At 36.7% G+C, this 27,986-nt stretch overlaps 1 protein-coding gene across 1 annotated transcript in view; it reads right to left on the bottom strand.

The window, feature by feature from the left end:
- Positions 1 to 27,176, bottom strand: part of COL25A1 (collagen type XXV alpha 1 chain) — a 446,203-nt gene extending 419,027 nt beyond the window's left edge. Inside the window, exons 1-2 of the mRNA XM_026017640.2 lie at positions 26,594 to 27,176; positions 25,371 to 25,440 (exon numbers count right to left, since the gene is read on the bottom strand). Of these exons, the coding sequence (XP_025873425.1) occupies positions 25,371 to 25,440; positions 26,594 to 26,890 (367 nt within the window). The 5' untranslated portion in view covers positions 26,891 to 27,176. The remainder of the gene's footprint in view (positions 1 to 25,370; positions 25,441 to 26,593) is intronic.
- Between the last annotated feature and the right edge of the window lie 810 nt (positions 27,177 to 27,986).

The following is a 27,986-nucleotide window of genomic DNA, read 5'->3' as shown; positions in this document are numbered from 1 at the left end:
CAGGAAAGGACACAAAGTAGAAACTCAGCTATGAACCACACAGAGCAATATATAGTCCTATGGAAGGACCCAATTGGCACTGACCTATACCAGTAAATTAGGTTGTTAAATATCTTTAATATACAGAAAATTAATGTTATTTTTGTATTTCTTTCTTGCCAGAAGATAATAAAATGCCAAGTTCTCAAAATAATGTTTCTATATAACTATTACTTTTGAATAGATATAATTAGTTGGTCGCAAGCAATTATGTTTGCCCAATAGTTTTAAAAGTACTGCAGACTATCTTTCTCAGTGTATTAACAATCACTCTGCACCTCAGCAGAAGACCAATCCGAAGAATCAAAAAAAAGAAAAGACTAATATAATACCTCTCTATCTTAGGCAAGTGGCATTACTACTGGGTCTCAATTTTCTTATATGCAAATTATATTAGTAATACCTGTCATATCTGATATTCAGGTTCCCAGAGGGATCAACTGGCATAAGTAATGTGAGATCAATTATAAACTTAAAAACTATAATTATACACACACACATATATAAATAAATAAACTAAAAAACTTTAAAGAGTATTTCTCCTGTACATAGCAAAAAGCAGAATTGCCTGACACAGATCTGAATCCACTTTCCTCCGAATCATAGCACATAGTACAATTCACTTTAAAAATCAATTATCATGTATTATGTTTCTTTGTATACACATTACATAACCCCAAATTTTTCAAAGCATCTTTTATTTCCTGTCAATCAATTGTTCTATTTTTTTATTTAACAAATCTTAATCAGGGACACCTATGTGGCTTAGCAGTTGAGCATCTGCCTTTGGCTCAGGACATGCATGATCCTGGGGTCCTGGGATCGAATACCACATCCAGCTCCCCGCAGGGAGCCTGCTTCTCCCTCTGCCTTATGTCTCTGCCTCTCTCTCTCTGTGTCTCTCATGAATAAATAAAATCTTTTTAAATTTTTCTAAAATAAAAATAAATAAAAAATCTTAATTAAAATTCAATTCAAAATCTACTTTTCTGATTCTCTACCTTAAAACATCCTAATTTGCTATGTAACAATTCTTTTCTTTTTTTTTTTCTTTTTTTGTAACAATTATTTCATCTCAAATTTCCAACTCTGGACATAACAAAAAGAGATCAAAAGAAAAACACATAATTTAATAAGATTCTAATAAATTAACAGCTACTCTTTTTAGCTTTAGTCTGATTTACAGAAGGAGAAATCATTTTCACAGATTAGTTGACAACTATGAAAAGCAGAAAATTGTCTCTTCCATATAATGAATACATATAAAAATTCTTTCATCTAATATTTTATATTAATATTATTGAGTCTGTGAGAAATATGCCAAAATGACCTCAGGGAAAGAGGCAAGCCCTTTAAAATGCTACAAAAATTACCTTACCAATTAATTATTGTTAAAACAAACAGGCTAATAATTCAGAGAAATATATAAAATTATTTCTTTTTAGAGTTAAATTAAGTGCTTGAGGTTCTTGAAAATATTATTGAAAAAATCATATTCTATATAACACCAAAAAATAATTACTAAATTCAGCAAGTAAAACTGGTATGATGGATATTTAAGTAACCTGGTGCAGAACATATGGTTATATGTTGTCTAGGAACATTATACTGTTTATCTTTTTATATAATGCACAGATAATTAACCTTCTCTAAGAAAAATTTCAGTATGTGTTAGCACAGTAAAAACCATTGATATCTCTTACCACAAATAATTGAGACCCAGAATTATTGGTTGTTGAACTTTCCTTTGATTGTGTTTAACATACAAAATTAGTTTTTACACATAAGGTACACACATATACAATGGCCCTTTTTATGGAGCTAATGTTTTATTAAATCCCCTTTTTGTCATTCTACAAAGGAACAGTTTTAGCCTACCAACAAAACAGCTGAAAAGAACACCAGCAATGAGTAAATGTCCCCCCACTGGGTCTCTAAAAACTGTATGTTCCCATCATGAAGAAAACGTGCATGTAGCAATGGTTGGGAAGCAAGTACTAGAACTATTGTATATTGTGTATGATCTCAAGTAGAGAAAACCATCTGTCCTTTTGCCCTGAGAAAGGACCTCCTGTGAGCCTTTTCTTATGGACCATTATAGTCTCCTTCAACCCTGACACTGCACAGACTTTGAACCGATGGCTGTCTGTCACAAAAAGTTCATCTCAAGCCACTTTTCCCGAGAGGTTTCATAGGGTTTAGTCTGAGGTGACCAACCATGGCTTAACAAAAAGATTAGTGTGTCTGGGCACAAAGCAAGCCACAAAAATATGAGTGACCCTCTTTGTAACATCTTGCCACACAGAATAAAGAACAGTGAATGTAGTCAACTATAGAATATGCAGAGGCGCCCTAGGGAGAAGAAAAGAAGACTGGAGGGGGAATTTGTCTTTACTTGGAAACAAGTGCTCTTTAATGGCAACAGGCATTTTACCAGTGAGTTTTAATGATTCTGTTTCTTTCACTCTTTATACAAGAAATATTAATAGAAATGACAATTTCTATTCAACCTCAGGCAAAATTAGGAACAGAGTGCAATGTTGGGTTTCTCTCTCTGTAAAGTTTTTTTAGAAGGTAATCACCCGGTAGAGTTATAGAATTATAACAGGCCCAAAAGGTTATCAACCCAACATCCTGATGCCAAAGGTAAAAGTCTTCCTATAAAGTCTTTGGCAGGACATTACATGAGCTTTTTGCTTCCTCTCAACCTCCCTCCATAGCCAAACACCTGTGCATTGTTCAATGTTAAACTCAAAGTTAATACTTTCTATAAAGTCTTCCCTAGCTCACTCTTCTCCAAATATACTGCTCTCATAGAACTGATTACATTTAATTATGCTTATTAAATGCATGTTTCCTCTAACCAGATGATCAGCAGATAAAGATTATGTCATATTATTTTGTACACCTAACACAGTGTTTGGCACACGAGAGGCATTTAATAATTACTTCTACTGTAATTCTTGAACTCTCCCAGTGATGAGGAGCCCCCCACATCAAAATGAAGCCATTTTTAAACAATTGTGTTGTTGCATGGTCTGAGGTAGTGGAATGCAGAGATTTGTTCCCTGTTAATTTTCCTATGGGGATCCAAGTCCTACCCTGTAGTTTGAAGTATAAATGGTCCACTACACATTTAAAGACAACCATCCTGCTTTCCTTAATGTCACTACCACTGTCTCTAGCTCTTGTCTTTTCAAGTTAAATGTTCCCATTTTCTTCTGCTATTATTCCTACAAGACAAATTTCAGATGCTTTTTATCCTCATTGCATCCTCTAGAAGTGCTCTAGTTTGTTAATATTTCCTTTAAAACTAAATAAAATACTGTGCCCATGGTTCAAACCGTGCATCACATATTAGAACAACCACCTACTTTGTTTCAGACACAATATTGTTCTGCAGCATCAGATGTGCACCTTAGCCTCCTCTATCAGTGGGATTAGGACCTCTGTTGTCTCAACCACCAACGTACTTAACCAGAAAGAGACTCCTGTATAAAGTTCATCACCATCGACACATTTGTACTAATTTAGAGCTATTCTTAAAGGCCCAAAATTATAAGCAGTTTCTTCAGTAATTAGCTTAATTGAAATTGAAAGACAACAGGCAGGAGTGAAGCAAGAAGCAAGGAGGAGAGGGGAGACATTCTGACTTGATTTTTTCTGTTTTAAAACAGAATTTTTAAAAATTTCCCTTCTCAAACTATCTAGCAACTAATTTGGATTTTTTTGACCTGTAAATATTTTTTAAATGTCCCATGAAAACTTGTTTTTCCATACACTTCAAATAACAAGTAAGAGTCTTTGTTGAAAATATTAGTGTCTAGATCATAGAGAAATTTTATTTAAGGGGATCTCTGTGTGGCTCAGTGGTTTAGCACCTGCCCCTGGCCCAGGGCATGATCCTGGAGTCCTGGGATCGAGTCCCACATCAGGCTCCCTGCATGGAGCCTGCTTCTCCCTCTGCCTGTGTCTCTGCCTCTCTCTCTCTCTCTTTATCTCTCTCTCTCATGAATTAATAAATAAAATCTTTTTTTAAAAAAAGAAATTTTATTTAATAGTAAATACCTGGGAATCTTTCAGAGAAATTATACAGCATTTCCATGTATATATTCTGCTTCTACAGTCCAATATTTGAGTTTTCTGGTTCAAGTAAAATATTTTATTACTATTACATTACACCATGACTTGCATGTGAATATTCTTTATTTCTAGAACTGTAATACATTCTGTTATATTAATGAACTTGAATTGAATGAGCACATCAGATCAGGCTACCTCTCTGCAGCACAGTAACAGAACTTGATCTGTATAATTTACTTCCTAGTCAGACAACATGCAAATATGTTTAAATGCTTAATGATTATATCCTCTGTCTAGCATTCATATTTATTCTTTGTTGAAATGGTATATTACAATAAGAAATATTTGGCAGTTTCATCAAATAAAAAGGCTAGATGCCTTAAACTATTCATTTTTATTCAATTTAGGCCTATAATTCCTTGGGAAATGTTTTCTGTTTTTATTATGAAATTATAATTGTAGAGCTGAATGGCCATTTACCAGCTATTACAATATTCTGAAGAACTAAATATACATGCTACTAAATACATGAGAAACACATTTCTTGAAAACTTGCAATATGCTACACTGAGTACTTAAATCAGGCCAAATTTTGAGCAATTGCCTTCTGTTAATGATGTAGTTAAAATAAGAATATTGTTCCCATGGAATACCTTCCAGTTTCAACTTTGTTCATGAAGAATTTGATGACTTGGATGTTCACTTCCTTGGAAGAATACTTTCAACAAATGATTTTAAGAAAGTAATCCCCCAATTTGCTACAACTGGTTTAATATTCGATTTCAAGTTCTGCCTTAATTACGGCAATAAGATTTTCATAGTCAAGAATCAAAGAATGCAACTGATATAGTATTCAGCCATCAAGAAGGTAATTTTATGATTTTTTTAAATGTACCTCTCTCATCACTAGAAAGAAACTGAGTTCTTGAAAAGTACAAAGTGGGGGGATCCCTGGGTGGCTCAGTGGTTTAGAGCCTGCTTTTGACCCAGGGTGTGATCCCGGTGTTCTGGGATCGAGTCCCACATCAGGCTCCCTGCATGGAGCCTGCTTCTCCCTCTGCCTGTGTCTCTGCCTCTCTCTCTTTGTCTCTCATGAATAAATAATAAAATACTAAAAAAAAAAAAAAGAAAAGTACAAAGTGTATAAAAGCAAATAACTGTATAAAAGATATTTTATAAAACATGTTTTCTTCAGACCAGATGAGTTCTGAAAATCCTACAATTAAGAGCACAAACATGAACGGTCTGCTCTTATAAAGAAATCCCAAACTAAGGATCCTAAGGGTACTGAAAGATGAGGCAGGTTCCAGGAGCTAGCAAAGACTTTATATTATCTCACGAGGAAGCTAGGGCTCCTAGAGTTCTTCCACAAACTGGTTTGCAACCCTCATTTTCACTGCAAGCATGTTATCACAGAAGACATCAACCAGAGCATGTGCAAAAACACTCAGCATTTGATGATGATCCTTTTAATGGCTTGAACAAAAATCACACAGAAATTCAAGTATTTGCTTTGGTCTTAAACTGGTTTTTTCGCACAAGTGAATGCTAGCTTTCTGGGTTTGCCATAAAATAAAAGAAAACATAAAAATATTCAGCACTTCGATGGGACTGACCAAGGAAGATGAAAACATGAGCAAATTCAAATATTACCCTGTCTTCAACAAAGTATATGTTTAAAAGAGGTTTGAAGATGAGAAAGAACCCAGATGTCCATCTAATACAGTATTTTTTGTAACTATACATCCATTTAATGAAATTCCGTTCAGCTGTTAAAGCAACAACAAAAAAAATGAGACATATCATCTATAAAATATTTTTGCCAAAAACTCTAAACTGAAACTTACAGGAAACACAACCCTTGTGGCTCTCTGAGCAGCACCATGGTTGTTAGCAAGAACAAGCACTTTATAAAAGGCAGCAAATTGAGCCAAGAAGAAAGTGGTTAATCCATTTTCTAAGAAAGATGGGTATGATGTGAAAGCAATAGCTATGTTCAATATAAGAAATATTGGAAAAATACTAGTCACAAGAACTTAAGGACCCAAGTTGTATCAATATCCTGAAGGGTTGATTATTAAGCATGCAATCAAGCAGCTACAGAGTATGAGGTTGCTATGAGTTGGCTTTGTCATGCTCTGAAACTTGGTATCTTGAACAAATTGGTGACATCAACTTATATTTTTAAAATTTCTCTATTTTCCAAAAATGAGAAGAAACCTAGATTCCAGATAAATAAGGTACTCTAAAAAGTTGGAGGGATGGGAAAAGGAGTTATTTTGACATTGTAAGTTTCTTTTTTTTAAGATTTTATTTATTTATTCATGAAAGACACAAAAAGAGAGAGACAGAGACAGAGACAGAGACAGAGACAGAGACAGAGACATAGGCAGAGAGAGAAATAGGCTCCATGCAGGGACTCTGATGTGGGACTCGACTCCAGAACCCCGGGATCATGCCATGAGCCAAAGGCAGACACTCAACCACTGAGCCACCCAGGCATCCCTGTAAATTTCTTTTGAATCAAACAGTAGAAACTCTAATTTTTCAAGGATTGACTAGCACTCCACCTCTAAAACTGCTTTTAGAATGCATAGGTGGCCAGGTGGTCCATTCTAGAAGGCATGTGGTTATGAGTTGGTTGTGACCTAAAGGGACAACTTAATGGTGGTTTGCTACTAATAATCTACTCAAAACCATATTTTAGAAGCATGAAGCTCAAGAGCATTCAAGAACAGAAAAAGGCACTTCCAAGTTCTTAAATGGTTATATAATGGTTATTAATCCTAGCTATTTCCCCCCAAAAAGAAACCATTTTAAAAGATTATATCCAGCTAGTTAATAAAGTAAAGAGAGTTCTAGAGAATGTTTTGTTTTTAAGGCTATAGCTTTATTTTACAGCAATATATGCAATTTGCTAATCATGCTACTAAACGTTCTTCCTTGAAAACACTTCACTTCCTTGAAAACCCTTAGTATAGGGACTGTTCTTTCTAAGTTACAGTCAAAAACACTGTCATTAATATAATCATAAATTCTCCTAGCTGAGCTTATGGGTTATGTCAATAAGCCATCCTGTAGGCAGCAGAAAACCAACCTAGGGAAACTAACAAGTCATACACAGTTAAATCATATTTTGCTTCATGTTTTTAAAACTAGTTCATCTCTCAATGAAATTGTGTTTTTATATGACCACTGAAGTTCAAACTAAGCAATTCTTCAGCTACTCCAAAAAATACAGTAGAATGTTGACAGATTTCTGGCTGGGTTTTAAATCCAGCTCCCCAAAGAATAAGAGCAACAGAAACCAAAGTTTCTGCAAAGCCTTCAGAACAAAACTTCAAGAATAGAAAAAGGGTTTCAAGAATGATTATTATAATTAGAATACTCTAATATGGTACTTACAAGACTACCATATTTTTTCCCTCTACAGCACAAAAACTGAACCAAAAGCCAGAAGTAGAAAAAAACAGAAGTTGGAGCATTAAACGAAAGGAAAAAAAAAAAAAAAAAAAAAGATTGTGAAGACTGTACCCACCAAAACACTAACTGATTTGAGCTAAAGAATGAAAAACTGAACCAACTTTAAGGAGGAATTCTGAAAATATTTCACTTAACTATTTATAGAATCAAGAACAGGTAAAAATATTCTTAAATATCATTTGCTAATTTCTTATACTGTCCTTCTGTTGCACCCCATCAAGAGCTCCCTACAACATCAGTGTAGGTGGCAGCAGATCAGTACTTTGATTCATTCTCTAATGTGCAATTTGACTATATGTATTATAGGCTGTACAAATGTTCATAACCTTTGAATCACCAATTCCACTTATCGGTAATTATCAGCAATGTACACAAATACCTACATATTAGATTATTAACTGCAAAATTATTTACAAAAGCCCTGAAAGTAATCTTGAGGCTTAAAAAGAGAGAAATTGTTAAATTATGGGAAATCCATATGTATATCATACAGAGATTTAACATGGTTCACAATGAATATATACTACCTTTTTCACAAACTATTTTTTTTCTACTTGTATAAGAAAAACTTCTTTAAGTTTGCTGTGTTCTAGATTTACCTTTCCAGTCTTTTTTTTTTTTAAGATTTTATTTATTTATTCATGAGAGACACCGAGAGAGGCAGAGACATAGGCAGAGGGAGAAGCAGGCTCCCCACAAGAGGCCCTTTGTGGATCCCTAGATCACACCCTGAGCCCAAGGCAGACGCCCAACCACTGAGCCACCCAGGCATCCCTACCCTTGCAATCTTGAAAATATTCATTTGAGCTGTATGTTATTAGGTTATTTGATGCAGACTTTGCATAAAAGGCTTTGATATATCTTAAATATTTATTATAACTAATTATGTTCAGTTGCTATAGTTCTATTATTACTGCTCTATCCATAGTGGATCATCAAAGAAACAAAAGATAGAGATATTTTTAAGAAAAAAATATTGTAATATCCTTACTCAACATAATAATAGTCTGCATATCCTAAAGTGTATCACAAGGAAAACTAAATAGCATTAATGAGGCAAGATAATTGTGGTTTTTTTTAATGTTTTAAATTTATTTATGATAGTCAGAGAGAGAGAGAGAGAGAGGCAGAGACATAGGTAGAGGGAGAAGCAGGCTCCATGCACCGGGAGCCCGACATGGGATTCGATCCTGGGTCTCCAGGATCACGCCCTGGGCCAAAGGCAGGTGCTAAACCGCTGCGCCACCCAGGGATCCCAATAATTGTTTTGAAAAGGAAGAAATTAATATAAAATATAAATTCAATTTTTCTCCAAAAATGAAAAGAGCATCTGTGTGTGTGTGGTTGAGCTAGGTGGCTGCTATCATGAATTCCAGCCCTTAAACCAGTCTAAATAACACACAAATATTTGCTCTGTTTGGCAAAGTTCTTTTTAAAAATATATTTAAATGCTTTTATCTGACAATAGAATATTCAAGTCTAACAAACCTCACACATTTGAATTATGTGTCTTCCAGCTTTATACCTAAACCCTACGTGGAATATCCCCAATTACACTATGTTTTGTTCTCCTTCTTTTCTTCCATCTCCTTTCTACAAACTCCTCAAACTCTACTCCTGCAAGTTAGAAACCACTTTCCTAATAAACTTTGGACAGTCTCAGCTAAAGTTCTAAAAACCTCCAGCTTCTCTGTATTTTACTCTTCTAGGTCACCCACAGAACAATTTGCTCTTAGCCATATTATTTTTTCTAAAAGGAAAAAAGTATTCCATGACCAAACAAGTTTAGAAAACACAATACATTATATTCTCCATTTTAGAGACTCACAATATACAAATAATAGAGTGAATAAATCTTTTATTTGTTTAACCCAGTGTGTCTCTAATTTGTCCTGACAACTTTCTTCTTCAGAAAATTTGTTGACATGAAAAAGAAATGGTGTTCTCAGGAATACTGCAGGACAAACTGAAATACACCAAGACCCCTGAGTGAATGGATTACGGGTCGAAAGACAATTTCAAAGGTGCTCATAAATAGACTGATGGCACCCAAAAGTGAAAGACTCCTAGAAAGCTACTGGACTCCATATTGAACATTCTCAGACCTTTCAGCACAGAATCAAGAAAAAAACACTATGCATCAGTTCATCAAATTTCTTTTTTTTTTTTTCAGTTCATCAAATTTCTAAATAATATTAAGCCAAAAGGAGTTGGAAATTTACTTTTTTTAAATCATTATCCTAAAAAATCCTGAAAGGCTGGAGCTGGGTTTTACAAAAATTTAGCGAAAATAAATATAGAGTTTTAATTTGCCTCCCTCTTCTAAAAACAAACAAAGACCTGTACGATAATAAAAGGAAAACAGGACTTAACAGCAGCATACATAAAAAATACTTCAGGCTTTCATCAACCTTAAACTCAGTGTCGGTAAATACAATTATGGGACCAGCAAGAAAATTCCTGTAATTTTTAGTCTACATGAGTTAGCAGTATAGCATCTAGAACTAGGGAATTTTTTTTTTTTTTTTTGTATTTGCCAGTCAGAACCTATCTGAGCTTTTATTCAAATCAATAATCAACACTTTAAGAATGTAGTAAATAGGGATCCCTGGATGGCGCAGCGGTTTGGCGCCTGCCTTTGGCCCAGGGCGCGAGCCTGGAGACCCGGGATCGAATCCCACGTCGGGCTCCCGGTGCATGGAGCCTGCTTCTCCCTCTGCCTGTGTCTCTGCCTCTCTCTCTCTCTCTCTCTGTATGACTATCATAAATAAATAATAAAAAAAAAAAAAGAATGTAGTAAACGAACAGGAACACCTGAATGAGCTAAGGGCATTGATTCCAAGAAAATAAAAGCATCAACAGGAAATATAGTAAATGATTTCAAGCATTTCAAGAGTTGTCATAGTACAGAAGTATTCAATTTCTTTTTTATATAATTAAGGTGAGGCTCATGTACAAAAGCAAATGGTGGATGCTCATAAGGAGATAAATTTCAACCTAACAGAGGAATAATGCTTTTTAACAAGGCAATCTGAAGACAAAATGGTTTAGTCAAGAGATAATCATAAATTGAATCAACATTTAGCCAGAATGGCACTAAGGGAATTTAAGCATCAGATGCAATGTAAGTCTAGCTAACCTTTAAAGGCCCTCCCAACGTGGAATACTATCAGAGGCAACATTACCATTTGGAGACATTACTAAAAACAACACAACACACTCTATATGGAAACGGGACCATCAAAGCCAGTGGGTACTAGAAGCTGAATCAGGAGAGCTAATTGCTCAATTTTCAGGATTTTGCAAGCCCATTGTTAAATGCAGTCATTAGTAAAATTTTAATTATATGAATTTACAATAAAATAAATTGTATTAAGGCAAAGTTAATAAACACTCAAACTTATCACTTCCTAATGCCACTTCATTAGCTTGAATTCAACCTTGGGTAAGATATTTACACCCAGAAAATCCACAATTACTGCAAATCAGGATTTTTTTTTTTAGAGTAGTTGTTAAAAATTTGTCATCAGCACACTACATCAATAATATATTTAGTCAATAAATATTTATTATGCTCCCATAAACACAGTCTGGGGCTATGTAGAAGTAGAAATAAAAAAAAAAAAAAATCTTCCACACAAAATAGAAGAACCAGAAATAAGAAGCAGCTTCTGAACTTAAAAAAATGATCTGTTTTCTCACTGAATAATGAACTGTGGTATATTTATACAACAGAGTTACTCTACAGACTTTAAAAACAATGATGTGAGTCAATCTGTGTAGGAAAGATATTCAACAAATAACACTAGACTCCTCTGGAGAGTGATGAGATACTGTATACCATTTTTAATTGGTAATTGGAAATTGCAAACGTTTGCATTTCTTGGTGTATGTATTATTTTGATAATAACAACAATGGTGTAATCAAACACAAAGAAAGGGTCAACCTTGAGCAAACCTTGACCAGAAGGCAATAAACAAGCAGCGGCAGAAAGATAAGAGAGGAAAGCAACCTTGACAAAGGTAGAAGAAGCAGAGATAAATTCTTAAACCCAGAGAGCACTGGACTGAAAGCCTCCTGCTGAGGGAAAATAATGTATCCTGAAAGTTCTGATCACCTTCCATGTCCTGTTCTTCTAGGGGAGCTGGAAGCGATCTTGTTATTCTTGCCTTCCTTATTCACTGGATATCTTTAAAAGAAAGGTTCTCAAGTGGGAGTGACCCCTAGGGTACATTTAGTAATGTTGTAGACATCTTGAGTTGTAGAAACAGAGGGGTGCACCTGGCATCTAATGCTTAAGGGCCAAGATGCTGCTAAACATCCTACAATGCACAGAACAGCCTCCCATAACAACGAATTACCCAGCCCATGTGGCTCAGTCAGGTAAGTATCTGCCTTCAGCTCAGGTCATGATCTCAGGGTCCTGGGATCCAGCCCCACATTGGGCTCCCTGCTCAGTGGGGAGCCTGCTTCTCCCTCTTTCTCTGCCCCTCCCCATGCTCGTGCTCTCTCTCTCTCAAATAAATAAATGAAATCTGTTAAAAAGTGAGAGAGAATTATCCAGCCCAAAATGTCAATAGTGACAAAGATGACAATCCCTGCACCACTATTGCTTAAGGACACCTGAATGGATTTCTCTATTCTTTATAACCCAGGGGAATCTACCCAAGACCCAGAAATTCTGTCTTTGCTAGAAAACATGGCCATAGGATCTGAACTGATGTTCAAAAGAGCCTTCAAGGCTTCTTAAAAATAACTACCATAAAGGTAGCCTGAGGAAGGATTATAAATGTTGCACTTGACCTAAAAACTGACAGAGATCATTTTTCTTGAGAAAAACTATCTAGTTGAAGTGCCATTAGCATTTATGCAAAGTATCATAATATTCATTAGAGAACTTCTCAATTTTCTCAGAAGAAAGTAAAATAAATTCAAATACCATCTTCTCTAATTACATGTTGCTATTTTTGAAACTGTGGAAGTAAATGAACTGGAATTATGAGTTCAAATAACAATTTTCATTGTAATTTTAAATCCATTAAAATTAGATACAGTTGGCTATGGGCTATACTTTTGTAACTTTCCTTCTCTTTAAGTCTTCAGTCTGGATATTTGACACCATTATTCCTCTACCAGAGCTTTGCAGACTAGTATTTCTTTAAATAGTAAGGTACACAGCACAGGGTCTCACCCATAGTAAATCACTTTATTATTTAATACTTAATCATAAGTACTGTATCATTTAAGTGAACAAAGACTTTCAAGACTACTATATGATCCTTTTACCTTTGCCAGAGTTGCCAGAAAATCAGTTACCATCCACAATATTTAATTTTTAAATGCTAATATCTAAAATATTTAATGCCTATAATTAACTCTCTTCCCTAGCTAGTAATATGAGACTGCCAGAACATAGGCTGCTTCTGAATGAAGGTAAATATCACTCTACAAAAACCACCAATAACCATGTCGTTTCAATGTGTTCCCACCCATATCCGGCTGCCATTCTAAAATACTTTCTTTCTAGAATGTATAGGAAGGGCCATCATCTAGTTTCAGTAATTCTCCTGACAAGATCTCAGTGGGTTGAGCCAAAAGGTGTTAGCAACTGAAACAGGTAAGAGCAGAGAAAACATCCATATACTTGGACATCTGAGGCTGAGCTATTTGGGTGCTAGTAAATAAAGTAAACATGTGAGTTGGTGGGCCCCTAGGTGTCTCAGTGGTTGAGGTCTGCCTTTGGCTAAGGTTGTGATCCCGGGGTCCTGGGATGGAGTCCCCACATAGGGCTCCCCACAGGGAGCCTGCTTCTCCTTCTGCCTATGTCTCTGCCTTTCTCTCTGTCTCTCTCATGAATAAATAAATGAAATCTTAAAAAAAAAAAAACATGTAAGTTAGTAGCAGTACAGGTAGTGGGAGATCTAACAAGGCAGTAACCAACAGGAGAGGCAATTGGTAAAGAATAAGCAAATAAAGCCTAGAATATGGACCAAAGACAAGTTGTGTCAAGTAGCAACACATGAATAAATTCCTATCAATATAATAGGAATACCCAAGGAAAAGCCAAACCAGTGCATATTTAAAGACAAAGCCAAAATGGCCGAAAAAGAAGCACAAAATCCCAGAGGCAACCACATGCTCACAGCAGATAAGCTTGTATAAATAATATAACTGCCTGGATACAGTATCCCAAAACACAAAGGCAAGATCAGCAACTCCTTCTTTAACATTAGTGAAACTGCTCCCTGATAATGAAATACAAGAAGCTGAGTTTTCCAAAGTGGTCTATTACCTTAAACAAATATTCAGTGTTATGAATTTAAAGGCCACTTATGCAACTCATGCCAGTCCTGTAGGCCTAGCAATCAGCACAACCCTCATGGGTCTAGTGCACAGAGTATATAAAGCTAAAGTGAGAGCAACTGTCTTTTAAATGATGAAGTTTAGCAACACTAAGAAAATTATGTACCACATAACCCATAAGCCAACAACAGAAGCAGAGACAGGTTAATAACCATTACTACAATCAATCAATCAGGAAAAAAATTTTTTTGCTTACTTAGAGAATTTTTTTTCCTGCAAAGTTGATCTAGTAATATAGGGGGAAATATGTGCTTCAGTGCAACACTGTGCATTGTCTAGAGCATGCCCTTCCCACTTACCTAATTCTGATTCTTTCTGAGCTATTTAAAACTGTAAGTTGTAGGTACCTAATAGTAAGCAAAATAACTCTGGTCATAAATGCACACATTCTTTCTGAGTGCAATTAACATCCCTCTCTCCCTCCCTCCCTGTGGAAAAAGTCTAGTGTTGCCTCCATTTACCATCAATTTCAATATTCTACCACTAGAAATGTGTCTGGTTTTAAATTCTCCTTTGAACTAGTTAAAACATCTTATCAGTTACTTCTTTAATGATTTAAGTAAAATCTTTAAAACATCTTCATTTTATATCTGTGCAAAAGTCACAATTTTACCTCTTTTTGAAAATTACCTTTAATAGTAATTTTTGAGAAAACAATTAGTTCCTTTTGGGAACTTGATAAAAGCATTGACCTTTACCACTGATATTTCCTCAGTTACACTGCTGGATTCCATCATAAGAATAGCTGTTGCCCAGGAAAGGCACTGAGGTTTTGAGACCGAAGGGTGAGAATGCCCCTGATGGAACAAATGAAAGGTGGTCCATAAGCTAAGCAGAGTGTCACCAATAGAATGGAGGTAAAATAGAGTTTATATTCATGCTAGAGAAGGCAAGGGAGGGAAGGAAGGCAGAAAGCAGAGTGGACTGACTCTAATAGGACTTCTCATTTAGGAACATAGAAGATCCTCTATGTTTGTAGTTTCATAGATACATAACTACATCCAAAGACAATCCCTGTCTACTCATTTCACCAACCACAGATCACATCAGGGCAACGCTTGTTCATCAAGAGCCTGACAGAGCATCATGTCTCTATGGGTGGGTTTGCTACGTTCACTCTTGGTTTTCAGGAGTTCAATGAACATTTTTCATCTCATCACATCCTGTAACTGTGAGAGCTATGTGAATGTTTCAAAATGCTACTGGCAGAGTTAAAAGTGGAAACTTGTAACAAATTGAAAATGATGAGAAAAATGATGAATGATGCATAATCCACAGGATAAGTGTGACTGATTAGAAAATCCCTCTACCTGGGTTTCCTTCTTGAGGACTGACACTGGAAGCAAAGGTTTTTTGCTCAAACACATGAAAGGCTTAAAAGAATAAAACACATTCTGAGTCTAGTGTGTTATAGGCTCACACACAGAAACAGGAAGTACACCTTAGACTTCTCAATTCAAGGATGGTTTTGACATAAAAATAAATTTTCTTTTTTAATATTGTAAAAAGGGTAACATAAATTTTACCACCAACTCATGGTATTCCTCATATAAAACTTGATTACAGAACCAAGCCAATATCAGGGAAGTATCCTCAGAAGAAGCTGAAGTTTAGAGCATTAAATAACTTTGCACAGAAGGAAACTATATACAAGAACATAAAAGTCCTGGTTTCTTTATGGATATTCTTTCCCAGTGCTAGAGTTTTTCCTTTATTAAACACTTCCAGATGCATAACATGTAGAGTAGTACTAAGCCACCACTGTCAGTTTTGCTTCTTAAGCTCCTGGGAAGTTGTCAGCATAACTGTAGGGCTTGGGAAGTAAATGTAGAGCATAGAGTTTATTCAGTTAAACCTCTTTTTTCCAGCTTACTATAGCTTTGGTTGACATATACGATCTCTCTAGCCTTTAGTACCTGGTCAGTCTTCCTACCTTTACTGTTTTACTGATAATTGTCCTCTCTCAGAAGACAAAGTAACTAAAGTTCAGTTAAAAAGAGAAAAGTCATTTTTCTCTTCCAAGACTTCCTGGAAGTCCATAGGTTAAGACTATATGTATTAAAGAGAAAATAAATTGCTCACGAAAGCTCAATCATTTGTATAGCTGCTATTTCATTCTATTATCTGTCCAATAAGGTGTTGCACTTGGCCAAACTACTGTCCACAACTAGCTACTCAAATGGCAAATGGCATTGCTGATGACTGGACACTCATTTCAATGGGAGGTAGAGTATTGCCTTTCAAATTGCCTTTTGCAGTACTTGTTACAGTGTGACTGTAGCCAGATTTACACTTTCTCTGTGAAATGTAATGTATATATCATTCACTATTGGATAAAATATTGTTGTTCATGCCTAATTTTTCCCTCTTATTATTTAAACATAAATATCTAATCCATATATTCCCGTTGTACTGTTAATCTCAATTTTAATACATAAACATTATCAGTTTAACACACAAACCAAATCAAATTTAAAAGTCTCGAAGATCTTAGATGCATCTTTAATAACAACTCTCCCAATATACTACTTGAGGGATAGTTATTTTTTATATACTACTTTATAAACTAAGTATTAACCATTAGTTTAAAAAAATCAACTGCTTTAAATATATACATTTTTAAAAGGCTATGGATTGCCATAACTTGGTGATAAGGTCCCATATTAATACCTAGAATTAAGTAAAAGTAATCTAGAATAAGTAATCTAGAATAAGTAAAAATACAAAGAAATTTGAAAAAAACACAGAAAACTTATAAACAACAAGAATACTACTAAACCTGAAGGCTTAAAAAATAAGTGACTTTAAGAAAAAGGACAAGGTGGGATATTGATTTTCCAATGAACAGTATTATGCTCAGTTACACAGTGCACCTCCCCAGCTTTCCAGTGCGACTACCATTATTACATCCCTTTTGTTGGACTGCTACAATCCATGAAAGAAACACTATTACATTAAGAATCATTTCTGGATGCTACTAATTATTTATTATTATTTATTATTTATTATTTATTACTAATAAATGATTTTGCCTCTATCATTCCTAGTAAAGTTTCTAGTTACAGAATTTTGGAGGCGAGTTCTGTGATAAAAAGTATATGGTATCCTTAGACTGGGAGCTAAGATCTATTGGACTTCCAGTGATTTTCTATTAATATCCTAGGGTGTCCTAAGGTTCTTTGGAAATACCTCAGGGGCTACCATGGAGGAGGGAACTGGGAAGCAGAAAGAAAGAGGATGTGGGATATTGGCCTCTATCCCCTCAGATCTCTGAGGTCAATCAATGTAGCTAACATTGTTTCTGATTTCATTTACCAAGTTAGAATCTTCTGTAGAGAACTCTACAATAAGCCCTAGAGATACACAGATACAAACCAGAACCCTGACCATGGAGCTCATAAATGACATTGGTAAATATGGACTCCCTACCCCTTCCCATAGGAAGTAGAATACAATTATACCATGAGACCACTTAACAGTTAGGGTCAGGATCTGCCCACAACAGTCTCCTGATATTTGACCTACTTCATTCATCTGACCACCCCTCCCCCCAACCAGATTGAGAACCATCCTCAGAAATGTAGTTATTTAAGAAGTTTGTTTCCATTCTAGTTTCATCTGCTTGGACCTTGAGCCCTAATTCTTTCAGTAAAAAAATGATTTTTAGTATTACAAAGTACACTTAGCCCTAGAGTTTGCCAGCATTTCTAGCATGACCTTAAAGTCAAAAGGCTGGGTTTTTGTGTGCTTTGTGGAAATGTTTTACCTTATGATCATATCATGTACCTATAATAATGCCGGCTGGATGCTAGAGCCCCTGAGACACAAATTGGAGTTTCATAATTCCTAGAAGGGTTATACAAACAACTTACCTTTGACAGCTGCCAGACTGACCTAAAATACAGAAATGCTGGGAAAGAATTGTATCAATTTTCAAAGCATATTTCATTCTAGCATCTTAAGGATCAAAAATAAGAACACAATTCTGGCCCTGTAACAGACCTGAAGGAGGGACTCCTAAGAGATTTTTCTCTCCCATTCATTGTTACAAAAAGCAAAACAGGATGCTGGAGACAGAGCTGTAATGGAGAATTCTTCTGACTCCCTTTACATTATAATAAGAAATCTAAAATACCAGGCTTGCTAAAAATAAAGGTAAAGCGATTTGATTCCAAGAGATTACAGGATATAGGTGGCTTTTCTTCCTCCCCTTTTACTCCTCTTACATGTGAACTCTTTGATAAAGAAAGAAAAAATACTCTATCCCTGCCACAACCAGGCCACTTCCAGTTAGACATATTCTGACTCTCAATATTACCATAATGTGCAAACTAGAGCTGGCTACAATTAATTAGATTTACTCAGCCACTTAGCCCAAATATGAAAATTGTACTTAAATATGTGCTGACCACCATATATTCAAATATAAGAATAAAAACATTGTGTATATAACCCAGAAGCCTAGAGTTTCTAAAATCTAAATTATTAATGTCCAAATGAAAAGACACCATTTTTGGCATTCCTGGCAATCAGAATAAATAAACAATCAGGCTAAGGAATACAATATGAGAAAAATAAAGAATGCATTTCAACTATCATATGGTAACTGAAGTTGATATAGACACTACAGAAGAAATGATGTCAAAATCATGATAGTGATTCCAAGTGATTCTTGATTCTGAGAAATTACAAAAGATGAGCACAAAATCACCACCTGGTAAATTCAACTATATTAGTTCATTTATTCTAGCTGTTGGAATACTAGCCTCAAGTTCATATATGTGAATTTATCTATTATCTACTAAATAACCAAACTTTTTGACTATTACAAATATTAAATTTACCAGATTAAGTATCTTAAAGCTCATAGGATATTCTAGTCTTCAAATATAGGTGGAAGAAATTATTTGCTTCCTCCATTAATCTTTTGCATTGCAAACCGAAGTCAAGAAATCAGCTAGGAATTTAACTGGGAAGGAACTGCCAGAAGTCCTATTATTCAGCTCAGTACCTCCTCCCTGTGGTCAAAAGGGAAGATGCCTGCCATCTGGTGGCATTTCTTAAAAGAATCCTATATTTATTTAGATGACTTACAGAACAGTCCTTTGAAAGAATATACAATATCAGTGAAAAGTACTCAATTTTAATTTGTAAGCAATTCCACTTCTGCTTCCCACTCTTCTGCATTACTCCTTTTTCAAAGTCAATTTAAAATGTTTTTTAACTGCAAGAATGCTGAACACGTCCCAAATGAAGCAACTGTACATATCTAAGAATTCAATATGCAGGTATTCCACAGTCATTGTTAACACACATTGCGGGGGAAAAACGTGTTAACTATTATGATTAATTAAACCACAACAGGGAATTTCACCCATATTGGTAAACCAGGGAGGGTGGGGATACATGTGTGTTTAGCCAGCACCTACGGGACAACAGCCTACAACCCAGACCAACTCATGCATTGTTTTTCACATTCTCAACCTCCATCAAATCACCAAGTAATGTTTATAGAGTGGTAGGATGGAATAAAGACACTTTTTCATAATAGGTTTTGGATGGTTTCCTCTCAAGATAACAAAGATTGATGAGTGTCTAGTGAGGTTCCCCCTGAAGCAGGAAATGGCCCTCCCAGATTATAAAACAGTCCTCATTCTGGCATGTTTCCCCACCAGCTCTCTATTTACCTAATTTTGCCTATGAAAAGATGCCCTCCTTCTTTCTTTCTAGACCTAATTTTGACATTCAAACGGTGTTTTTTTAAATGCCATGTAGTTGATTTTGCCATTAGAAACCAATCAGAAGTGCAAAAGGTTAGTATGGCCCTGTGAAGTTACTTCTCTCCACACATTCATCAAATGAGCTAGAAAGAATTAACTCCTAATGCAAAATGTATGCCCTTTCCTTAAATAATTCCCAGCTCTTTGAAAAACAATTAGCCAGGTAAGTAAAAGAAAAGATTTCAAGAACTAGCTTCTTAATAACTTTTAGACAAGAGAAAACAGAAGAGAAGCTAAAAACAAGAACACTGCTTCAACAGGCAATTTGTCCCTGGTCCTTTGGGTGACAGGGCATTTTGCCAGCTGCCATTATTGAAGCAGCCAAAAGTGTTACACCCAAACTGTTGTCCTCATTAGGACTGAAACCACTTAACATGAATGCTTTGAGGTGCTTGGATGTCATATTGTATTGTTTGGCTTTACCAAAATAGAGGAAAGCCTGCTATTCTCATTTAAATAGCATGTATAGCATTTTAATTTGCTTTCTTTCTGCAAACCATTTCTGACTATTCTTTACCTTACATAATTGAAAATCTACACATTATTATGCCCTTACTTGCACTCTTTCCATTCACTGTGCAGCTGGTGAGGAAAAATGTACAGCATAAGTGAAAAACCATGTTCGTAGGAAATACAAGTTTCATATGATAAAGTAAATTTATGTTCACAAAGCAATATAAAGGTCTCCTCATATGATGGGAAGGGGTGCACAACCTTCAAGCTACAGTTAACATTTATTTCCACCAAAAATTGAGACGATGCCACAAAGCCAGCCACGGGAGGCTGTATCACACTCACATACATGAATCAGAGGAACTTTTCCTTGTCTACATTTACTCTTTTATTTTTGTTTAAAATCATTTTTATAGACTTGCAGGGTATATAGAGACCTCCAAAGTTCTACAGTATCTCTTTATTATCTCTAGATAAACTTTCTAAACAGATGACTAGCCATGCTCCACTTCATCATTATCAGTGAATGGAGAGGAGCCAGGTCCATTGGCACTGTTCAGTACCACCAGGCAGGAAGTTTTGACTCTTATTCAACCCAAATCTTGCTGTTTCCAGAAGAAAAAAAAAAATGTAGTAGAATAAATCACCTATCTACCACAAGACTTTATATATTAAAGTCACTCTTTTGTTTCATTTGCGTATCAGTATAGCCAAATTAGGTATCTAATTTGACCATAAATTCTTGGAAAGCCAAAAGCCAGGTGAGGTAACGCAAAGCAGCTTTTTATCCATTGCTAGAGCTTTTATTTGTAATCAAGAGCCAGATTTTCTTATATCATGATTTCCCCTACGCTGAATTTCTCCACCTGCCTACCCCACCCCAGAAAAGAATAGAACAAAAAAGTCCTTGATATTTACAACATGAAAGAAATTGTGGTCATGTGCTCCAAAGCACATAGTTATTTTTCTTGGTCGCACTTGTCATGACTGTAAATTCATGTCATTTTAAAACAAATGTCTGTCATCCTCATTGAAATGTAAGCTCCATGGGGGCAGACACCAAGTGTGATTCGTTTATCAGCATATTCCTAGTATCTAGCCTCACATTTGATACACAGAAGGCTCTTTATAACTAGAGAAGCAACAAATGCACTTCAAAACCATTCTAGTCCAACACTCCTATTTTGGGGCTATGAAAATAGTCTATAAAAGTCATTCTTGGAAATGACTTGCCCAAGATTATATAACATGTTAATGACAAAGCCAGGATTATAACTAGATTCTTTACTGCCCATTCACATTCTCCATCCATTATGACACAGAGGTTCTTATATCTAATACCCTGGCCAAACCACACCACTGATGAGTAGGATACAGAAACATTTCTGATCTAAACATCTTTTAGTTGGCTGCCTGGCTCCCAGTGTTCTTTACCAGTTGGAACATGGAAACCCTGCTATAAATGTGCCTGGTTTATACATACTTTATGTAGGGCTCCAAGAACAAAACCCAAAACAACATTCTATAGCCATAGCAAACAGCCAATTTATTCTCTCCTATGAGTGTCAAATTTTAAGAAGCCAAGCCACAGATGCCAGCTGAATTTCTATGGTTCAGCTATTACTAAATCAAATATTGTCCTAAGTAGAGCTCCACTTTATATGGCTCTTTAAATTTTATTTTAGGGTTTCTTTAAATCAAATATTCAAAAAATAGAGCTTCTCCTCAGCATATGAAAAAAATAACTGTAAATTTTCAGGGGTCAACAAAGGTGATTTAGAGTACAGTAATGGTTACCCAATTCTATAAATTTATTTTAAAAATTATTTTAATTAAGACACTTAAAATGGGTAAATATAAATTATACTTCAACAAAGCTGTTAAAAAATAAGTGTGAAAATGAGTCAGTTCAAGTGCTTCTTTTAGAAAACATTTGGTATCAAAACTATAAAGACATATCTTCATACTCTTCTAAGCACAAATTTTAACTACTTCAATCATGGTTTACCTACAAGGGCAAAAGCTTTTCCTTCAAATTTGGTAAAAATAATTTAGTAGACTAATATAAATATCTGAAAAGAACCAATCTCCATTGATGTAGCACTAAGAGATACTGACTTAAATGATTATCTGCATGAATTCTCTACAGATCTATTTGCTTAATTAGGCATAGTATTCTAGTTCAAAACCTGCCATTAACTAGCCATTGGGTTTTGGGCAAGCTATATACATTTCCAGGGCTTTTTTTCCCACCTATATCATGTGTCCCCATGGACCAGATAAGATATAAGTAGTATATACTATAAAGAATAATAACTGCTATCATCTAGTGAATAACCACTAAGAAGTCACACTTTAGGTAAATTATCAATCTCTGAGAAAGGTAGTGTTAGCCACTTTTTTTGCAGATGAGGAATTTGGAACATGAGAAGTTTGACCAAGGTCCTACAGTTATTTAGTAGTAGATCTAGGATTCCAATTCTGCCCAGCTCCAATCTACATACACTCTCTATTGTTCATTATACTTTCTGTACATTATACTACTGTTCATTATACATTATACTAAAGTAAGTATACTTTATACTTTTGTCAGATATGGGCATGAACCCAACCCTCCTTTACTATGCTAAGTCAATCACCTTCTCTGAGTCCAGTTTCTTCATCAGTAATTATGATATTATAAATACTTAACTACCAAAGGTTATTGGGAAGAGTAAATGAGAGTGCTTCCCCTACAATTAAAAACTATTCAATTATAGTCTCCCATCCCTCTCCCACAAAAGTTCCTTCTTGTGGTAAAAAAAAAAAAAAAAAATCTATAGATTCTATGACTTCCTTGCACCCTACCTGGATAAGCCTCATGGAGACTAAGCTCTAACAAAAGCAATTAAAGTGAACACAAACAACACAGCATTGGCCCTTTGCTATCAGTCCTTGGCTCTATGACGGAGACTGTCAACAAGAGTGTCAACTTCAAGGGGTGGGCATCTGTCCACAGGAACTGAGCTGAGGTCACAGACTTGTCTGCCCTACAAACAGATGTCTGGGTGACAAGTCTTAGTCACTGCAAACCAGGGTAAAAGCCAAACCAGGTGGGAAGCTCTATATCTCCTTTCTAATCCGTTTGGCCAGGCCATTCATTCCCTAAGACAATACATCACTAACCATAATTCAAAATAACTGGTTTTCCCCTAGGATACTATTTTCAACATAAGGTCTTTATTTTGATGATATCTAATTATTCCACAAGCAGAAAAAAAGCATATCTGTAATAATGATTTATCAGAAAGAAACCTATTTGATTCTGCATATTGACTGGAATGTGCACCTTCAAATATTTACCTTACAAGTAACCTGGTGAAATTTGATGTAATGTGGAGCTCTAGTGGTGGCAAGAAAGTAAAGCAGCCATTTGTGAGAACCAACAAAAAGCCAAGGAAATCACCATTTACCATTTATCTATGTGTTATTATGATAAAACCACCACTTATTATTAAATTAATACATAAAGAAGAAATGGTTCAAAATAATATTCCAAGACAATATAAAGTAAACTCTAAATGTAATGGCTTTCCTCCAGATTACAAATTAGACCTCAACAACTAATTTACACCAAACATCAGGAACCAGATTTAACCACAAAAAACAACTTAGTGGTTTCACCAAGTTCACTAAGAATCCTATTAATTAAATACTAGCTATTTTTCACATAGCTAACAAGAATACTGTACACAGAAAATTCTGGACTCTAAGTGGTATAATCAATGAAGTCCTGTACCAACTGTCTTGGGAATTTAAATAATCCCTACAGACTGGTGAGGTTATTAGAAGTTAATTCCTGCACTAGAAAAGTGCCTTCCTTGAATTTCTGACTTCTGAGGTCTATCCCAACTTAAAATGACCGAGAATGAAACCTAAAATGTCAAACATTAAGTCTTTGTTTTCTTGTTATCTAATGTTTATGTCTCCTCAATTGAAAGGGCTTCCTTAAATATATGTATATATACAGCTCCATTATGGTCAACAATGTAGCAGAACATAAATAATAAAATTTTTATGATGTACAAGCAGGAGTTGACATTTGAAACTTCTAAACATGGTGCCTGGTTTAGCCGTATCAAAAAAAGTTATCATGAGAAAAAAGAAACAAAAAACCTCAGAATATGAAAAAATACAGGACCTAGCCTTTCCATACATAAGTATCTTAGGTATCATGTTCCTGAACATTAAAGAAAATGTAACAGACTCATTTTCCTATAAGTGATGATGAAAAAAATGAAAATGCTCATAAATGCATTAACAACATTTATCTGAAATAAAAATCTCAAGACTCATGGAAGATTTTTATGGCTTATATGTCAATTGAATCCACTAGATGTTTTCCAATGGAGACATTCCAATGGTTCTTTCACTGCTAGAAAGCTACAGTTGATGGACTACCAAGACTCAGACGTTTGTGAATGTAGATTTAATGGTTACACAGGAGTTTTTATTCATTGATGTCTCTCTTCTCTATCCTTCTATTAATATGCTGTCATTAATAGAATTCCCTAATGCTACACAGAAAAATGAAAAGATACAACAGCTTTTTCTGAGAAGTCATCAAGAACGCAATAGTCTGTAATGAGAAGCTCAAGATAAAGAACTAATTTCCTTTCAGTCCTCATCATTAGCAATAGGATAGGAGACAGAACATTTTTGATAGAAAAGAACAAAAGCAGGTGTGGAAGTTAAGGTAATTTACTAACATAACCTTATGTCAAAGGGAACAAATGGAAATCTGTACTAATGTAATACTGGCCACCAGGGAATTCAGAATCTAACATGTTCTGCAGTCCTTTTCACCACAGACATAAAAACTGAATAAAAATGAAGAATATTTTTCAATCTGTGCATCTAAGAACTTTGTCTTTGTATGCCATCTTGCCTATATTTTCCTTGGTGATTATCTCCTTTGCTTTCCCATAACAGGCATTGGTATGCTGCTTAAAATAATATTTGGGGCTTTATCTGCCATTCTTTTGACTCAGACATGTTGATTTTATTAAAGTAAGTTGGGCCTGCATTCTTTCTTTACTATTATTCCAGGTAGACTTGACAGATACAGGACTTTTGTTTTAAAAATGCTCTGCTATGGAGGAAACCTTGTTAAATAAGTTCCATTTTACCTGCTGGGCAGTTGCACTCTGAAGGTGCTTCTCTGGCAATTCTTATTTTAGCCATATGTTCATAGGATTTCTGTAGGAAAGAAGAGGTATTATCATCAGTTGCATGGTAGAGAAATGGATTCTTTAGGAACTCTCTGGCCATATGCTTGATTTACTAGCATTTGATAGCCTGCATAACTAACCTTTACATATGGACTTGGACTTTAGTCAAAAGGTAACAGTACCCAAGCCCTAAAAAAAGAAATGACTACTGACATGGTATCAAGACTACTGGATTTGTACAATATTTTCCTCCATTCTTCAACTACCACCACCCTTCTCTTTCTCTTTCTCCCTCAGCTCAAGCATATGCAGTCAATGCAAAAACTTGGCTTTAACATGTTGTAGCTTTAGGTAAGTTATGGGTTTGAAAATAGCCGATATCTTATATATGAAGGTCAAGTGCTTATCATGTTGTGCCATAACCACTGCCAAACAGCCTCTCTGTTGGAAGAGCAAACTCCAGAAAACCCCCTAACTCTAGTCTAATGCCACCCCTGGTTTTGATAAATAGAACCTAGATTCCTTTCAACTCTCAACAGCAATGGCTCTGCATTCATAAACACCCTTACCACTGCATCCTTTATTAAAATAAAAAAAAAAAATAAGGTACAGCTACAGTTTTTTCTTTTTAAACATAAAATATGAAAACATTTGATGTGTGAAATGTTCGATCTAAAATCATATATAGGGTCATTTCACTTTTAAGAGTGATTACCATTTGTATATTAATAGTACCTATAGACCTAACCTTCTTATAACATATGAAGGACATAACCGATGTTATCTCTGCAAGGAATATTCTCCACAAGACTGGGAAAGATTCTTATGTCACTCTAGGAAACTAAAAAAGAGATAAAATGCCACCCTGCCATTCTGGCCACCCTTCCCTCTTTCACTCCTCCATATATATATATATATATATATATATATATATATATATATATATATATATATAAGCATGCAAACATTAAGAGTGAGGATAGATGATAGAGACAGGGTGATATCAAAGGACGTGCATATACATATATATGCTACAGGGAGCAGAGATAGATGGTCACCTAGCGTATGCACACACAGCCACACCAAGTATGCATATGGGAAGGGTAAAGGCTGGTCGTGTACACAGAATCACGCCTGTGCAAGATATTATCCACGTGCAAAAATACCCCAGCCTTTCACACCTGAGCCAGAAGTCGCTCCACTTTCTCTTGCACCATTGCTTTGAGCTGATCCAGGCAATCGGGAAGCAGATGGATGGAAGTGTCCCCTTTTGCGGATTCGAGAGCAGCGATCCTCGCCTGGAGGTGGTTGGTTTTCACCCCCAGGTACAGACAAGACATCACGGCCACCACTGACAGAAGGGCCGCCAGGGCGGTGCACGGGGGCACGGGCCAGGCACAACGCTGCCCGGCGGGTCTCGGGTTCTCGGAGCCTGGCTCCCGACCTCCACCCTTCCCTGCATGCTTCTTCACCAGCATCGTGGAGGGATCAGCTGCCTCGGCTTCGCCTGCCACTCTCTACCACTTCCGAGAATCTTGAAAGGAAGGGAAAAGGACGATTCCTCCAAAGTTCAGTCTGGGTGGCTGCACAACTAGTTGGCGGCGACCGAGCCGGGGCGCGGAGATGGGGCTCCGCTCTCAGCGCCGAGACCAGCAGACGTGGACCATCCTCTCTCCGCTCTCTTCTCCCTCCCGGGCTGGGAGTGAAAAGCACCCTCAGTCCGAGGACTGGTGGCAAAAAAAAAAAAAAAAAAAAAAAAAAAAAAAGATAAAAACCGGAGTGAAACCCACCCGATGGCCCTCCTGGCCCCTCAGGGGACGCACACCGCGGAAGGGGTCCCCGAGAAAGGCGCCCCGGGCCCAAGGGACAGCGCGACAGGAGCAGCGAGGGGCGGCCGCTCGCCCCCGCCACCGAGCACCCGACCTGTTGCGTCTGTTCGTTTGCCCTATTTCTGCCTATTCAGTGTTTTTCCGCACGCCGACCTGTTTGCCACCTAGACTCAGTTCCAGGCGAGAAAGGCTGAGAGAGACCGCGAGAGCGCAGCGCAAAAGAGACGGCGAAGGGGGAGAGGAGAGGAAAACCAAATAACCCAAGGAGCAAATTCGAGCGGCGACGCCGAAGTCGCGGCTGCCCGAAGTGTCTCCGCAGCCTCGCGTGTGCGAGCCTTAAATACCCTCCGGGATGCTCGTGCGTGTGTGCGTGTGTGTGTGTGTGTGTGTGCGAGCGCGAGTGAGTGCGCGCGCGCTCCGAGCGCGACGGCCCTCCCCCGACCCCCTCCCGGCGGCGCCCGGCCTCGGGCCTCCAGCCCCCGGCTCCCGCTGCACTGCGCCCCCTTCCCAGAGCCCCGGCGGAAGCCGCCTCATTAGCATAATGTATTCACCTTCGCCCTGCCCGCGGGCTCCGCCGGGGACCCTCCGAGGGGGCGGAGAGCTCGAGAGGGGAGCTGAGCGGGAGGTCTACATTAGCATAATATATGCAAATAGCGGAAGCGGCCACCGTGATTGGAGGGGAGCCTGGCGACCCCACCCCTCCGCGGAGTAACTTCAGCGTCCCCTAGGGCCGCATCTCCCGCCC

The sequence above is a fragment of the Vulpes vulpes genome, chromosome 4, assembly GCF_048418805.1.
Source record: "Vulpes vulpes isolate BD-2025 chromosome 4, VulVul3, whole genome shotgun sequence".
Lineage (NCBI taxonomy): Eukaryota > Metazoa > Chordata > Mammalia > Carnivora > Canidae > Vulpes > Vulpes vulpes.
Note: the sequence above shows the minus strand (reverse complement) of the source record. Positions and strands in the feature narration are given on the sequence as shown.